The sequence below is a fragment of the Hesperophylax consimilis genome, chromosome 9, assembly GCF_061612785.1.
Source record: "Hesperophylax consimilis isolate HC1 chromosome 9, BYU_Hcon_1.0, whole genome shotgun sequence".
Classification (NCBI taxonomy): domain Eukaryota; kingdom Metazoa; phylum Arthropoda; class Insecta; order Trichoptera; family Limnephilidae; genus Hesperophylax; species Hesperophylax consimilis.
The window spans coordinates 38,887,108-38,903,766 of NC_142844.1; the positions used below are offsets into that span (position 1 = coordinate 38,887,108).

A 16,659-nucleotide genomic window follows, 5' to 3' on the forward strand; every position below is an offset into this window, starting at 1 on the left:
GGCAATGATTCCCTTGTTGTCTGCTAGCAACATTAGTATTATTCCTGTTAGCCACGAATTTCAAATATGTATGCATATGCAATTAACATTTTTATAAATAATTAATAAGATTCGAATATCTACATACGTACAATTAAAATAATTATTATACAAGTTTTTTAAGTACAAAGAAAAATATTTTCTGAATTTCTTTACGTTATTTAGGTGGATAGGACAGGTACTGTAAATAAGTGTAGCCAGTAGGTACAAATTCCCATTAATAATATTTATAATGTACCTCTTAATAATAAGATAATAATTATATGCCGTTTTGTTAAAAATAACCTCTAAATCTCATGTACGTTGTAGGCGCCTACTAGAACCCAAAACAAACCATTCATTCATTTGTAATTTGTATGCAATTCACAAATTATTATTAAGTAAATAAAGTTATTTTACTAAAGAAAGCGTTTCATTTTAATTACTAACTAAGAAACACCGATGTTCATTTCATTCATGTTAATTTCAAATAAATTAAATATATTTGTTCGTAGCATAGGTAGCAGATATATTATGTTTATATGAACGAACACATGTCACTTGATGAGTTTAATATATACTGAATATTGTATACTGCCCGAAGAAGCTACGGTTGTAGTGAAACCCGATCAGCATTAAATATAAAAATGGTGTTTGCTAAGTTATTGGTTTATTTTATTTTAAATATACACTACCCGAATGTCCCGAATAGATGATATATAACCTAAAAATAACATAGGTAGGTATTAAACCTTCAATTGTGAAAAACTATCACCATGAAAATCTTTTACACATAAACTATACCTACTGGAAACGTAAATCGTCACCTAAAAGTATTAATTCATAATTTACAATTCACACACGAGGTTGATTATAGCATCAACATGCTTCAGTAGACAGCCAACAATGTACTTATAAAATATTTCGTTTGTCAAGCAATCTGAGATATTTTGACATCTCGAAATATAACCTCTCGAATGTGAGAATCGATTTGCGTTTTCAAACGAATTCTGACAGTTTGAAAACGATTGTCTCGGACTGAACATTCGAATGATTTCTGACATTTCAGAGCGATTGTCTCGATTCCACTTTCGATGACATTTGAAAACGATTATTTCGGACCGTGCATTCGAATTAATTCTGACCAATCACAACGCTTGGCTGGCATCGATTATTTCTGACCAATCACAGCGATGACTTTCGATGACATTTCAAAACGATTGTCTCGGAGTTGCATTCGAATTAATTCTGACAATGAATCGAGATATTTCGAATGGTAAAAAAGATCGAGTAAACCATCGATGATTCATCGATTCCACCCATCGCTATCGCTGATTTGACGGAGTAATTCGAAAACAATTTTCTGCCCCGGGGGTGAGGGACAAGATGTATGGAAAATGCCCAAACCAAATAAAAAATTTAATTCCGTATCCCATTCCTTTTCTTATCAAACGCACAAAAAAAATCATAAGCCGTTCTAACTGCATTAACAACGCAAAAATAAAATAATAATAGTTCAGTAAGCACCACTTGATATGTCCCTAGGTATCTACGTAACTTGAATTCACAGAACAACCAAAGCGAACACGTGCGCCCGCGTCTGTCTCTGTAATTTTACACGCAGATTGAGGCGGCAGTTCGCATTATTTGACCTTAAATATTTAGTGAATAGCCTGGCCGGCAAGCGCAATAAAAATTTAGAAAGCCAACTTAGAAATACACTCATAAAGTCGTAAATCTGAAATGGGAAACGTTAAGCAAGCGACCCGGCAATAAAAACCTTCGCCCAAGGCTAAACTATATATTGCAATTGTTTGAAGGTCTTTTGTACAAATTTAATTTAAACATATTTTAAAATAATAATAACTCTAGCGGTGAGAATGGCGATGCCAGCGCCACGGACTCAGACAAGGTACTGAAGTGGTGAAAATCGGAACCACTTTAGTTCCAGCACCCCACCACAGGCGTGCTACGGTCGCCAGATCGCGCAGCTGAAGGCAGATTCCGCAACCAACAGTTGATTTTTTGGCACTCGAGAGTGATCATCTCGCCCCCTCCTGGAGCGGTCGCCAAGGCGCTTCCGCCCAGGAAGCTGCCCTCTCGGCAGTTACCATCTCGCCTCTGCCAAGAAATATCCTGCCCTCCCCCTTGGAGCGGGCGCCGAGGCTCTTCCGACCAGGAAGCTGCCCTCTCAGGAGTTACCGTCTCGCCTCCGCCGAGAAACTTCCTGCCCTCCCCCTTGGAGCGGTCGCCGAGGCTCTTCCGACAGGAAGCTGCCCTCTCAGGAGTTACCGTCTCGACTCCGCCGAGAAAACCCCTGCCCCCTCCCCCTTGGAGCGGTCGCCGAGGCTCTTCCGCCCAGGAAGCTCCCCTCTCAGGAGTCGCTGCCTGCCGACTCCGCCCTTCGGAGCCTTGGCCCAGGCTGAACTAATTCCGCCCTTTGGATCCAACCCAAGTTGCCGCTTGTGTTATCGGTTATAAGTGCGAACGTGGAGATCCGCGGTTCCAGATAAGAATTATAATTTTAGACTATTATTAAGCCTAGATTAGGATTAACCCTTAATTTTATGTATTTTTAAAAAAATAAATTTTTAATGGTGTTTGTAACTAAGTAACTTCTTTTTTTTTACTCGTTCCTCCTTTTCTTTTACATGAATAGTATTAATATTAAAACTCTCTTGAGTATAGTAATAACACAATTAGCATACAAATCTAGATTTGGCTTCAATGCCATCGATTTAAAAACGCACTATGCTTTGTCTAGGGCTTTTTAGGTCGATGCGCGTAGATGCTTTGATGGCAGTTTGAATAGCACGAAGTATATTTAACATAATATTTATGTTGGTATCTTCGAAGAGTTGATTTACGCTTCGAAGTGAAAATGACCATAGACAAGACACGACTGTCAATCTGACGTTTCAATACATTTATCGAACTCCCACGTACAACGTACATTTTTAGCATTAAATAGTAATTCAAAACATGAAGGAAGCGAAATTAGACGTAAGTCGATACATATATATTTTCTTTACACATTAAACTAACGATTTAATCCATCATCTTAGTAAATGTATTGTATGTAGTGGATAAATATTTAAGCTGTCACTGCGTAACGATTGTTGATCATAGCCCGAATGTAATCAAACAATGCAAACGTGTACATGCACAAGTTTCGGATATTCGCTTAGAATATTATTGGAACTAGTAAAATAGTAAGTGAGGCTTACATCAGTTCAGCACCGTGCAGTTGTCATTTTGTACATCAACAAATCTCACAGGTAGATAGATACTTTGTAAGATTTTAGTCATTATGTACATTGATCATAGGTGTGCCACACTTTAATCTTTACAACTAGACAATTTTAATTAGAATGTTGATTCCAAATTGTAAATCATTTAAATTGTTTTGTAACATTTAGTAGTTATTGACTGAGCGCAGCGAAATCCTGTTTTAAATCAACCGTTTTGCACTTCATCTTTCTGAAAATTTTTTTTCCTGTTCCGTGTCCGAGTCAAGATGAATATTACCTTTTATCCCGCTAAAGTTCCCATGAGCATTACGAGCTGTCAAATTGATTTCAATTGACTGATTATTTAATCAGTATTACGCGTGGTTTACTGTTCTTAGAACTACGAGTTATAAAAATATGTGACCTTTGCAGATGTTTGAGTCCTTCTCGGGTTCAGTGGAGGGAGAAATGGTGGTCCCGGGTTCCCAGAAGGTCATGGGGCCCGATGGCAAATTAGAATTCAACACTCTCGATGAACCAATAAGGGACACTGTGGTAAGCTATCATAAAATATGAATATTATGAAATTCCAGATCCATTTGCATGACTTCAACTACTGGTATGTAGGAGTTTGTCAAATCTCGATTAATTTATCCAACAAATTTAACATTCTTGTGAAACAAAATTTGTACGGTTAAGTGAATGTGTTTTATGCTTTCAGGTGAGAGATTTGCGAGCAGTGGGAATTAAATTCTTACATGTTTTATACCCAAAGGAAAAAGCCAGCCTCTTAAAAGAATGCAAGTATAATATTATTTTGTATATATAAATCATGAGCAATGTTATTCACTCCACCTCCTGTGGAGATGATTGTTTCCAATGTATAAAACAAGTTTACTAGGAGCATGCGGACCCTAAAGGCTAATAATATTTAGAGTTTATTTATTTATCCTGTACAATAACTGTGCATCACTTTTTGTAAAGTTAACAATTATCATCACAACATCAAAAACACACCTTAAAAATATTTTGTGCAAGTACGTTATGTTTTTGTACTGCTACACGGCGTTGCCATGTTAAAAAATATAAACTCCCTAGCACAGTCCTCAAAAATCCCTAGAAGTGCTCAAAAAAGCGAAAAACTCCCTGGATTTTAAATAGTTTTTTTTGTTGAAAATGATAAGATTTTCGACTTGGCAAGAGAAGAAGATGCTAAACGAACCTCATAAAGATGAACTCAACTACTGAAATCGCGTGTTTTTCCAGATTTCTGAGAATTTTTGATAATCATTGCTCAGAATTTTGTAAAAAAGGTACGAAGACAATTTTTCTTCGATAATCAATTGTCAAAAACTCTCTGTACTTAGAGCTGTCAATTTCTCTCTAGGTCTAGGGATTTCTCCCTGGACATGCCAACAACGCTACCGTAGGAATTGACTCTAACCTCTAGATAACGTATACTGGTTAAAAAGGTTGTAAAACTAAAAGACCTTCTTAAAGTGAATGATAAATGAAAGTAAGAAATCGATAATACCTTTCTCTGTTATTCTATTTTACTAATCTACTTTGTGTTTTTATCCAGGGGATCTGTGGGGCCCCCTCCTCCTGTGCACGCTGATGGCCACTGTGCTGCAGGGCACCGCAGACCAAGCCAATTCGAATGACGGAGGTCCCGAGTTTGCCGAAGTATTTGTCATTGTGTGGATCGGCTCTATGATTGTGACACTCAATTCCAAATTACTCGGTGGAAACATGTAAGTTTACTTTCGATGATTTCCTATGACAATAAGGAAGTTGAGTGAAAAATATTTTGACTTATAAAAAATATGTTCATGTAGATAAAAAAATATCGATTCTAAAAATATAAATATATTTCTATATTATTATTCTTAGAATTATTTAAACGTTCTTGAAAAAGCATTCAATAGCAATAGACTGTAGACGCTCCACGATTGGTCGAAAGAATTCTGACGTCACATGTGTCGTGACTTGTACGTTCAACGGATCACCTATGGTGCATCTCTTTCTATTACATGAGAGATGGTCGGTTTAGATGAGAGAGGTGTATAAGCCAAAGGTTTATTTGGGTTTGTCAAATATATGTACGTATTTGTTGTTATTATTATATGAAATGGATTTCTAAAGATACATATTCGTATAGTGCTTTATAATAATATGTTGTTTATTGCATAACTTAGAAGTTTTTATTATTATACATGTCACATAGCATGTGATACACTTCAGGCCGCCGGCCGCCCAGAAAGGTCTCACAGTGAACTGGGCTGTAAACCGTTATTTTACTTTTGGTCTTTACTTTTCTGCGCGGTGGTCCTGAATTAGCGCGTGGAACGTCAACAAGTAGCCACGGCAATACCGTACAGTACCGTACCGGGCGGGAAAAGCAAATATTCTAACTTAAAATATTAATTTAACTATGAAATCTTAATCAATTTTCTTTTTTTTTTAATAACATCAATTCTAATAGACGGTTAACATTGGTAAAAAAATTACTGGAATTCCTTGTTGAAGAATTAAAATTTTTTCCATACAAAATGCTTGAGCGTCGTGGTTTTCACAGTTCTAATGACGTCACACCACACCCCGCCTCTTACCGCTCGGATTCCGCTCGTTTTGGCGGGCTTAATAAAATTTAAACTTTGAGAATTAATTTAATTATGAAAACAAACTTTAAAAAAAAAAAAAAAATACCAGTATTTAAGTTTGAATGCGAACATTGATAAAAAAAAATAAAAAAAATGGACTCAACTTCCTTATTACTGTGCATTCTATCGAGTTGATGTTGATTCTATTACTGCAATTAAAATGATGATCCTCAAATATTGACTAAAGGATTCACAAAAATATTCCACAACCCATTGACATTTAAGCTAGTCTCACATGAGACCTATACTTTCTCAATGTATTTGAGCTTGAGCCATGTTTTGAGACTAGCGTTACATTTCCACTTAAGGCAGCTGCTATACTGGAACCTACTTTTAATTATTAAGCAAGTTGATTTATATTATTATTATTTATTTTTTTTAAGAATCATTTCACTGACGCTCCGTACATTATGATGTGCTATAAACAAAGTTTATTGCTAGTAAACAACATAAAACATTTCTACCTTAACCTATTTATGGTATAGTATTTGACAGTAGGTAGCTCCAATTTTGTGCAAATTTTATTACTTTGCACTATATATTTTCTTAGATAAAATGTTTTATATTATGTGACGCTTTAATTTTTGTCACAATACTTTTTTTACACTGCTGGTTTGAGTTTGAATACAACATGTTTGTTATGGATTCATTATAATTGTATGCCATTATTTGTATCTTTGAAAATTCCATTTCTGTTTATTTATTTTTGTTTATTGTTTCTTTACATTGTATCTTTTTTTATGTCAGAATTTTTAACCTCAATAGAACAAGCCTGTGAGGTTAATAATTTTACAAAATAATAAAAATAGCACAAAGAGAACAATATTGTTACATGAACGTTTCTATGAATTGGGTACCTACATGGTAGGTACCTATTAATCTAATTCCAGCCAATTTATAATGTAGTACAAATGTAGGGTGACCATGATATACATTTATTATTATTTTTTTATAAATTTAATTTAGATTAAATTTGATAATATTATTATTAAGTTCTGCAAGTGTTTTAGTTTTTTATTATTGTGACAGCTGTTTCGGCTTACAAGGCCATTTTCAAACTGTTTGAAAATGACAGTTTGAAAATGGCCTTGTAAGCCGAAACAGCTGTCACAATAATAAAAAACTAAAACACTTGCAGAACTTAATAATGATATTATCAAATTTAATCTAAATTAAATTTATAAAAAAAATTAAATGGAGTTCTACAAATTAAACACAAAAACAATAAATATATACATTTATATTTAATTGCAAGAAAAAATATAATAAACTATTATTTTAAAAAGGAGAGAAGAAAGAAAGAATAAAAAAACTGTGTTCTGGTTCGTCCATTTATTTCTATACACCTCATACTTTACTTTCTGTCAAAATAAATATGTAATATAATGTGATTGGTTTTGTTTTGCAGATCGTTCTTCCAGTCGGTGTGTGTACTGGGATATTGTTTGCTACCAACAGCCGTAGCACTTCTGGTTTGCCGCATTATCTTGCTGGGAACTCAAACCACATTCTTGTTTTTCCTGCGGCTCGTTATCACAGTTATAGGGTTCTGCTGGGCCACTTTTGGTAAATATTGTTTCGCTCATCAATACAGTCACAAGTATTATGTATTGTACAGAAATGAAAGATTGAAAGTTATTCAGCCTAGATCATACAAGATGTCTTTTGATATTATCCAGGGTGTCCGGAGGTAAAGTACACTAACTTCGAGTGGTTATTCTACACGACAGTGGGAGTAAAAAATATTAATGACTTTTTCCAAAATTCAACTTTTTTCCATACAAAAAGACATACCTACTAAAAAATCCTTAGTGTGAGGTACAAACTTACCCGACAAATTCGCTGTGAGCTTGCTGAGAGTGAGTGTGGCAACGTTGCATATTTGAGATTGGTCTGTATCCATGGAAACGGCATGTAAACAATAAGTTATTTTTTCGACCGGTCAGTGGCTGAGTTGGCATCGCGTATGGTTCCCACCCAGGCGTAGTGTGTTTAATTCCTTGACTGGCTAAGTCCTCCATCACAATACAAGCAAGCATTTTCCGCTTACTGTGGTGGCAGTAGGAGATTTTCAAATATTGTCAGGTTATTCGTAACCCGGGAATGCTTGACTTTATATTAAAAAAAACATAATACGTTTGCAAAATTGTATGTTTGAACCGTGTTCAAAAAGTGAACTGCACTAAAGTAACAAATGTAGTACACTTTTAACGATAAAATTATTTATAACTATTAATCACTTAACTAATGTCATTTGACTAATTTAACAAATTTTCAAAATGTCCACCTTCCGTCATGTAGCCCGTCTGCCCGTCTGTGGGTAAAGCCAGGCATTATCACAGTAATTAAATTATAAAATAACACACAATTTTAACAGTTAGGTAAGTCTACAACTAAATAAATACAGTCTTTGGAGAAAACATGCACTGAATAAAGATGTGCTTTTTAGTAAGTCTTAATAAATACGCACTACTACTAGTTTTGATTTTGACAGTCAAATTTTTTAAAGGTAGACACTGCTAGGTACATTGAATTATCAGATCTACTTTGCGAATAAAATAAAAGTTATTGACACAACGCACGACAAATACTACAAATAGGTTGCATTCAAGATTTGGCAACAATGCAAAATAATAATGCCGGTCGCACACCGCAGACCAATTTTACCTGAAAAGTATGTCTAAAAGTTGAAATTTCGACAAAAATTTATTCATTTTTTACTTGTACTATTATGTAGAATCACCTCCCAAAGCTAGTGCACTTTACCCTGGACTCCTTGTATCTTCTGAACACGTTTGATAAAAGTGCCGACATCAGAATTTTCCAATAATCTTGGCCTTCAATTACTCCATTTTGACCCAAAAGCGTATTACTTTGCCACCTGACAGTTAAAGCGTTGTGAGGTTGAACGAAGTAAGGGGCGGGGAAGAACGGTTTCTGGCCACTAATCATAAATAACTAGGAACCTGAAAATTTTGCTTTATTTTTTGGTGAAATTTGCTAAATTCGCATCACTTTTTGGTGAAAATCGTTTTATCATTTGGGAAGAGCGGTGTTATTTTGAATTATTTTGATTATTTTTTAACATAAATGAACACATGTTATAATTGATTTTAAATGAATGACAGTACGCATGGCGTTTTCGAAGTTATGTTAGCTGCATTACATTTTATAGCTATTCAAGCTTGTCAAAACCATAGACAAATAAATATTTAGAATGTTAAAACATTCACTGACATAATATCTATTGACATTATATTTTTTTTAAATGTATGCTACACCTCACAAGAGCGCCCCTGTCTGTACATTGTAAAGGCAGGGGAGATATGTCGACAGGAAGGGATTTATTAATTCGGATCTTGAGGAGTCCCAGATTATATGAAGGAGGAAAAACAGATGATGGTAACTTGTTCCACAAACGAACCGTCTTACACAAAAACGAGTCGAAGAAGCGGTCCGTTCTCATGAAGCCAACTTCACCTGTGAACGGGTGTTCCGCTCGTGTATGTTTAGTTTCACGCACATGCACCGGTGCACCGGGGATCAATGCTGCTAGCTCCTTTTATCAGGCTCGATTAAAATACCTATATAACAGACTCAGTATGTCCACATTGCGTCTGTGCGTTAGAGATGGCAATCGATCTGTTAACAATGGACTATCAATCAAGTATTGTGAGGCTCCAGCCCAGAGGTGGCTCCCAAATTCAATTGTTGGGCGTACTTGAGATTTGTATAGGGTTAGCAGCTGGTTACTATTGAGGAGTCTGCTATATTGCAAGGCGCCCAGTTTGTTGTGCGCCAGATTTACTCAGGCTTCTATAGAGCCCGATACTTGAGCCGGTCTGATATACTTACTCCAAACATTTCAATTGAGTCTATTGGGGAGGGTGCATCCATCAAATTGACCAGACGGTCATTGATCTCCCTATTTGTCGAAATCAGACACGCTTGGGTTTTTGTGACATTGAAACTGACCAGGTCAGCCTTACCCCAGGCACGAACTTTCTCTAGGTGGTGGTCAACTAAAACTGGTTTTATTTATAATATGTCTTTTAGCTAGAGATGTTACGGTTATGTTAGGATTAAACATGTTGTCTGTTTATGTAATTTCAGCATCCACCGCTTTCCTGGGCGACAGCCAGCCTCTGGGCAGGAAAGCGCTCGCCATGTACCCCATCTTCCTCTTCTACTTCATCATCTCCTGGCTCGTGATATCGCACACTACAGCGTAGTTATTTTTATCTAAGAGACTTTAAATATACGTGTAAAAAATTTCTGTGACGAAACTGTTAATTTTAGAGTTTGCTATATTGTTGGCTTGCTACTAAAAGTCACCGTCAATAAAACCGTATTGGCATTCTAACCAAATTTTCTTAAGTATTATTTTTAATTCTTTTTCAACATAGTAAATACATTTTAACCTTAACTAAGAGGTTATTGTGTAAAGGTTGAAGAAATTGATGACTTTGCAACGATACAATCTACATAAAGCTGCGTGGACATTTGCGAACCGTAACGCGAGCCGAACCTCGAATTATGGGAAAGGAACAAAGCTACGGAAAACGGCGCAAAATGCTGCTTGAGGTTGCTTCGTTCCTTTCCTATAATACGAGGCTCGGCTCTCGTTTTCGGTTGCTTCGTTCCTTTTCGATAATTTGAGGCTTGGCTCGCGTTTCGGTTCGCAAATGTATACGCAGCACAATATTAAATCGGTGACTTTTCACCGCAAGCCGACAATATGTGAATGAGGCAAGTTCAAACAACTAATTGCTCTCGTGTGTAGTAAGTTTGTGTGTACTCTCTGTAATAAATATATCATGCAAAGTACTTTTGGATTATATTTCTACGTTGAACATAATCCAAGATATTAAAATCATGGCTTGTAGTTGCATAAGACGTGTTGACATCTCCATTTACGGTATAATTATAAATGTGTTAAACATGTTCTCAAATATGTAAATATTAACTGATAAAATAATTCACTGTGTTGATTATTATTATTTATGTTTGCTGGTTCGTGAGAAGGTTTTTTTGTTTGTTTTCTTTGCCCAAATTCTGCCACATTTTGTATAAGAAGATATTTCCTGTACTAAATAATGGTTTTATTAACACTAAGTAAAATACAAGTTCTTGATACTCTGCAATTGGATCCGTTGTTTGGTGGTATAAATTTCTAAACCTGTAATGTATGGACAATGAGTAATTCGTCCTGTTTATAATTTTGTACATGTGCCATTACTCTCTTGTTTGCTGAGAATGTAATTTCCCGTGGGTTTTTCTTCATTAAAGCCCACTGCACAATAATTATCTGTCTTTTTAGGCTATTTTAAGAACTATTATTTTTTTAGTGCCCTAAACTCCTGGAATGATTGTGTCAATGGGTTTACACTTTAGCTAATGTTATTCATATTTTATATCATTCCTTATAAGAAATTATATGTGCATTTATTGATTTTTTCCATTCCATTTTCAATGCTTTATTTTTTACTTTAATTGTTCACTATTTTATTTTATTTGTCAGCACAATAATTCACCCTTCATTCCTTTACTCCGACTGAATCCTTGGAACTTAAAAAATGCAATGATAAGTAGTGTAACTCAAAATTATTTTTCCGCATCAATTTAGTATTGTTAAGAAATGTTCACTTCGATCGTAGTGCTAAAATGCATTGAACATGTATTTAAATATAATAATAAATCTAATTTAACTAGAAAAAAATTCTATGTCCCATAACTGGTAGATCTTCCACAGTGCACACATTTTACAGTAGATTAATTAAAAAGTTTTCTTTTTTTATTTACAACATCTGTTTTTTCATATGTTTTTATTATGTCAGTTAAATCGTATTGTAGGTAAAATTCATGAATTTTTTTCTGAGGGGTGATGTAATTATACACAATATGTTATTTATGTTTTTAAATTTTATTATTAGAGCACCAAGCAATAAATTATTGAACTACCTAACAATATTGGCTTTCGATCCATCGAAGAACAGTGACCACTTCTGGTAAAGACATCAGCTGGAAATCTGAAGCAGTTTTAACATTCTTCAAGGGAGATACTCGGAATGTGAGAACGCGCCCCTTGCAGAGCTGTAAATAAAATCAATAATTTATATTATGCCGTGTTCTGTTAGATAAATAAATTAATGCCTTTGTTAAGGCACAATAGGTATTAATGTAATTTATAAAATTCTGTCTTACTTCCATTAATTTTTCGTCAGAAATATCGTCACCAATAAAAATAGCCTTTACTTTGGTATTCCAGTCTTCACCGAACTTGTTTTTCAATAAGAATTCCCCGGCGTAACCTGGCGATTGAAAAAATAAACATGAGGTTGAGTTTCTTCGTTTTCTACTTTTGTCTTTGATTTAGAAAGATCGGGGGGCACTAACAAAATTCTCAGGAAGGTATTGCAGTGCCAAGAGTTTACCTTCCCGGGGTTGGGAGACATTTCAATAATTGGCCCTTTCTTTATGTGGTGAGATTTAATAAAAGTAGTCAATTTGGAATTACTTATCACTGCCTCATAGCACAGCTATCAGAAAATTACTATAATTCCAACATGATCGAATGGCATTTTGGTTGGAAAAGATAAACAATGGTTTCCCATTTGAGATGGGATTACAATCTAAAGAGAATTGCCATCTTCCAATAGGTGAGAGCAGGGGGGTATAACTCCGAGAAAAAAGTGGGTCAGAAAAAAAGACACGGTAATCTCTATGGGTGACTTGTGACGTATATTTTCCACAAACCAATACGAACTTCATGCATGTTTATAGGCCGCTGTCACGAACTTCATGCATGTTTATAGGCCGCTGTCACTGGCCGATTTTAGGCTAGCCAATGGGTTGGCTCCGAATGAGAATTATATTGTCTATGGTTATGCCTTTTTTATAGTTTCTATCCTAGTCGATGGTGAGTATGTGTAGTAGTGACGTATATTTTTCAGTTACAGACTTTTATCTATGGCAAACATTAGGACCCATGGGCTCAGTACTAAAAACCCGAAGATATTGATCTAGTGAGTGGTTCATTTATGGGTGAGAGCCACCAAAATCAAAAATTATTTTAGAGAGAAATTTGATCAACCAAAATTACAAAAAATTTTCTGCACCACGATAGAGAGGCTCGAAGTTTTCCACCAAAACTATACACTTCTTTTAAGCTGAGCTAGCAGCTGTGAAAATTATGCAAATTTTATGTTAAAATTTGTTGTTCCTCTCTTACTATTTCTAAAGCTGATTTCTCGATCACACTTACCCTTGTTCCAACTGACTTTGGGCTGAACTTCGATGGCACAAAGAGCATCTGTTGGCTGCAAGCCGTGGTTTCTGATGATTTCTTCCGCCTCCTTTATGAGAGCCGGTCTCAACTCTTCCGGAGTTTCGCGGAAGTGAAACGTTATAACCTTCCCTTTATTTTCTACCCAGGCACCATCTCTACTAACCTAAAATATTATATATAATTAACCATTCATTGACGACCATATTCAGCAGTCAAGCGTTCCCAACCCTTTCAAGGTTGCCTTAATTTTCACAGGATCAACTTCTAACAAGAATCTTTTAAGAATTGTTGAGGTTATTCCTTTTTTAGTTCTTCTAAACTTTGATCATTCACAAATCTAGTAAAACCAATTTGTCCTATGACCAGGATATTATTTTTTTCATCCATGACTGAAAATTTTAAATATGGAAATTATTATTTCAAAAATTATTCACAATAAGGAAGAGGCTATTGGAATCGATCAAATTTGGGTTAATTCCATTGAATAGAGAATAAACAGTATATAACAGTACCTTTTAGGTATTTTGTTTGGTCATTGATTAATTAAATCAAATGTACTTATTTGCTTACCTGTGGTAAATAAAAATTATTTCTAAGTATTATTTGACTCCTCGATTATTAAAAATAATATCAGTGTCAAATATCTACTTCATCCATTATTATTAATATTGTAGTTGGTCAATTTAATGTAATATTAATAATGTACAATCACAATATTTGGAAAATAAATGATAATATGGTACCCGTTGCTTCAGTGCTTCCTCCATATTCTTCATTGTGTCCTGATCTTCTTTAGGTACAGTGTGCAGATATCTTGTACCATCCGGATATATTATTTCGAATCCGTGACTCCCGGCGTACGTGAAACTTAGAATACCAACCTGAAAAGTAAAATTGTTTTAAAACTTTCAAGTCAGTAAACCTATCTGAAAACAGTGAAAAAAAAATCATCATTACATTTAACATAACAGTGCATTGTAGTGATTTATTTTTGGCTGTGAAAATATCAAGTCTTATATAACAGTGCAGTTTCCCATAGAGCTGATTAACTAGAGATGGCGGGATGCCACACAAAACTGTCTTGGTACAAAATGCTTCATTCACGCTCATACATTGTCTTATGCTGAACGGAGTGACTGAACATGACCCGACTCAAGTATTTGATCTGCTTGACTGTGCCCTACCTTCATGGGGCTTCTTACATTATATTTTTTTTATATAGAGCAGAGCCGGTTTACATGTAGTTCCAGTGAGCACTTAGGCCATAGGACCATTGTGCTATCTTATATTTTAGCTCATTCCTTTAAAAGTCACCCGGTCTCTTTTATAAAGTTCACTAGGGTTGTCACTGTTCCACAATGTGTCTTCCCAGGTCTCATCTCTCCTCTCCACTATCCCTTGGTTCCCTGAAGGCCCCACGAGGGAAGAGGACCTCATCTATCCTCTCCACTCCTCTTTGGTTCCCTGAAGGCCCCACGAGGGAAGAGGACCTCATCTATCCTCTCCACTCCTCTTTGGTTCCCTGAAGGCCCCACGAGGGAAGAGGACCTCATCTATCCTCTCCACTCCTCTTTGGTTCCCTGAAAGCCCCACGACGGAAAAATTCACTCCTCCTGGTTCCCTGAAGGCCCCATTTTCACAGAAATTGCCTCAGCTTTCCTCTCCACTCTTTGGTTCCCTGGATGCCCCGTGAGGGAAGAGGACATCATCTCTCCTCTCCACTCCTAGATTCCCAGACGGCCCCACGGCGGAAGAGTCCAGCCTCCCATGGTTCCCTGAAGGCCCAACAAGGGAAGAGTTCACGGAGGTGGCCTCAATTCACTCCACTCCTTGATTCCCAGAAGGAAGGAAAAGAGGACTTCTTGTTCCATTCACTTGCCAATCAAATATTCTCCTGACACCCTTTCTCCGTCCATCCACTCTCAATGTTCAAACCACCTAAGCTTCCTTTTTTTAAGTTAAATCGGCGTTGCATTATTTTCGTCCAATTATTACATCAGGGTTGGCATCAAAGGGACATCAAAGGAACATTTCGGCCTCCCATAAAACAGGGCGTTTATTCTGATTCCCACACCATTTCGTTTTTTGAACTTTTAAAAGTTGAAATTAAATTTTAAGAGGTACATTAACTTGTAAAATCTTACCAATTTTTTAACATTGTCCGCTTGTCTTCCTGAAATGAATGAACAAAAAATGTCTTTGCAGGTGGATATCTTATTCAGTAATTCTCTGGTCTCCAAGGGCAATACGGCCAGATCAGGGTGTGGCGATATCGGAGCGAGGGTTCCATCGTAATCCAACAACAACGCTAACTTTTCGCTTCTACCGACATTGCTGTAAGAAATATAAAAAAATTAATAATATCATTGAAAATGTCAATACCTACGTATAAAGTGCCATTTTTATTACGAAATTCCGCACGACATTTTCATTGGCTTCGTTCACAGTTCGTGCGTGATCACGCATTTCATTTTCAAAAATATCAATGAAATGCGCGCGCAATTTGAAAAGTTATTTATTCCCGAATACTGCGTGAATGACAAATATGTTTATTGTAATGAAAAGATATTTGTATTCATACAATGATGTAATAATAATAAATCTAAAATACAGTCACTTGAAATAAACTCACTCTGTTAGAAATTTGTTGATTCTTTGAGTTTGTGTCGCCATTTTCGTAAGTACTCTGGTAATTTGCTGTAAATTAATTGTACAATTTTATTGAACTAAGCAACACTGCGTTTTAAATCACGATCGCGCGAGATGCCATGCGATACTGACAAGAATTCTACTGGCATAACATTTATATTACGAACAGCGATAACAAGAAAGAGTATACTTCAAACCTGAATAATCCCACCGTATAAACATAATAAATAAACAGTAAAGTTATTATGTTGGCGGCCGGAGAAATCTACAGTGATAATAAAGTCTCAAAATTATTTATTATTCATAAGTTGTTTATTATTTGAAGTATTTTTCGCATTTCCCACTTGCTACTTGCAAAACAACCTTGACCCAGAGAAAATAGTAATAATATTTGACCATGGGCTAGAAGTTTATTTTAAATGATTAGGTGTGAACTTAACTTTTGTTTATAAAACTGCTGATAAATCTTTATTTAACACTTCTTGTGCATAGCGATTCAATTTTTACCAAAACTGTAGATGTTTGTAACAAAATTTTACGATTTTCCGATAAAACATAAATCGTTTTCAACTAATAATCGCGCAATAGACTATTTGAGTAGGTATTTACAACAATAATAACTTTTTAAAAAGGGGATTTTTGGCAAGTTTTTTTTACCAAAAGCAGGTTCCTATTCTAAGAAAGGTGTAACAACCTATCCACGTTTACGATAAATATTTTTTGTTGGCTACGGAAAAGATATTATTCAAATTTGTCATAATACTCATATATTATGTAACTACTATAGCTAATTTCAAACAAAATAAGTATT

General features: G+C 35.5%; 2 protein-coding genes across 2 annotated transcripts; one reads left to right on the top strand and one right to left on the bottom strand.

The window, feature by feature from the left end:
• Window positions 1-2,897: 2,897 nt before the first annotated feature.
• Window positions 2,898-11,630, top strand: LOC149421329 (protein YIPF6). Its single transcript, XM_089635479.1, has 6 exons — window positions 2,898-3,021; window positions 3,681-3,803; window positions 3,970-4,048; window positions 4,831-5,002; window positions 7,320-7,477; window positions 10,025-11,630. The coding sequence occupies exons 1-6, from the start codon at window positions 3,001-3,003 to the stop codon at window positions 10,141-10,143; spliced, it is 672 nt and encodes a 223-aa protein (XP_089491605.1). The 5' UTR covers window positions 2,898-3,000; the 3' UTR covers window positions 10,144-11,630.
• A 184-nt stretch (window positions 11,631-11,814) lies between these two features.
• LOC149421330 (uncharacterized) lies at window positions 11,815-16,087 on the bottom strand. Its single transcript, XM_089635478.1, has 6 exons — window positions 15,832-16,087; window positions 15,344-15,533; window positions 13,943-14,080; window positions 13,176-13,362; window positions 12,116-12,222; window positions 11,815-12,004 (listed from the first exon to the last, which is right to left on the bottom strand). Exons 1-6 carry the CDS (start codon window positions 15,870-15,872, stop codon window positions 11,873-11,875), a joined length of 795 nt encoding a protein of 264 aa, XP_089491604.1. The 5' UTR covers window positions 15,873-16,087; the 3' UTR covers window positions 11,815-11,872.
• Window positions 16,088-16,659: the final 572 nt, after the last annotated feature.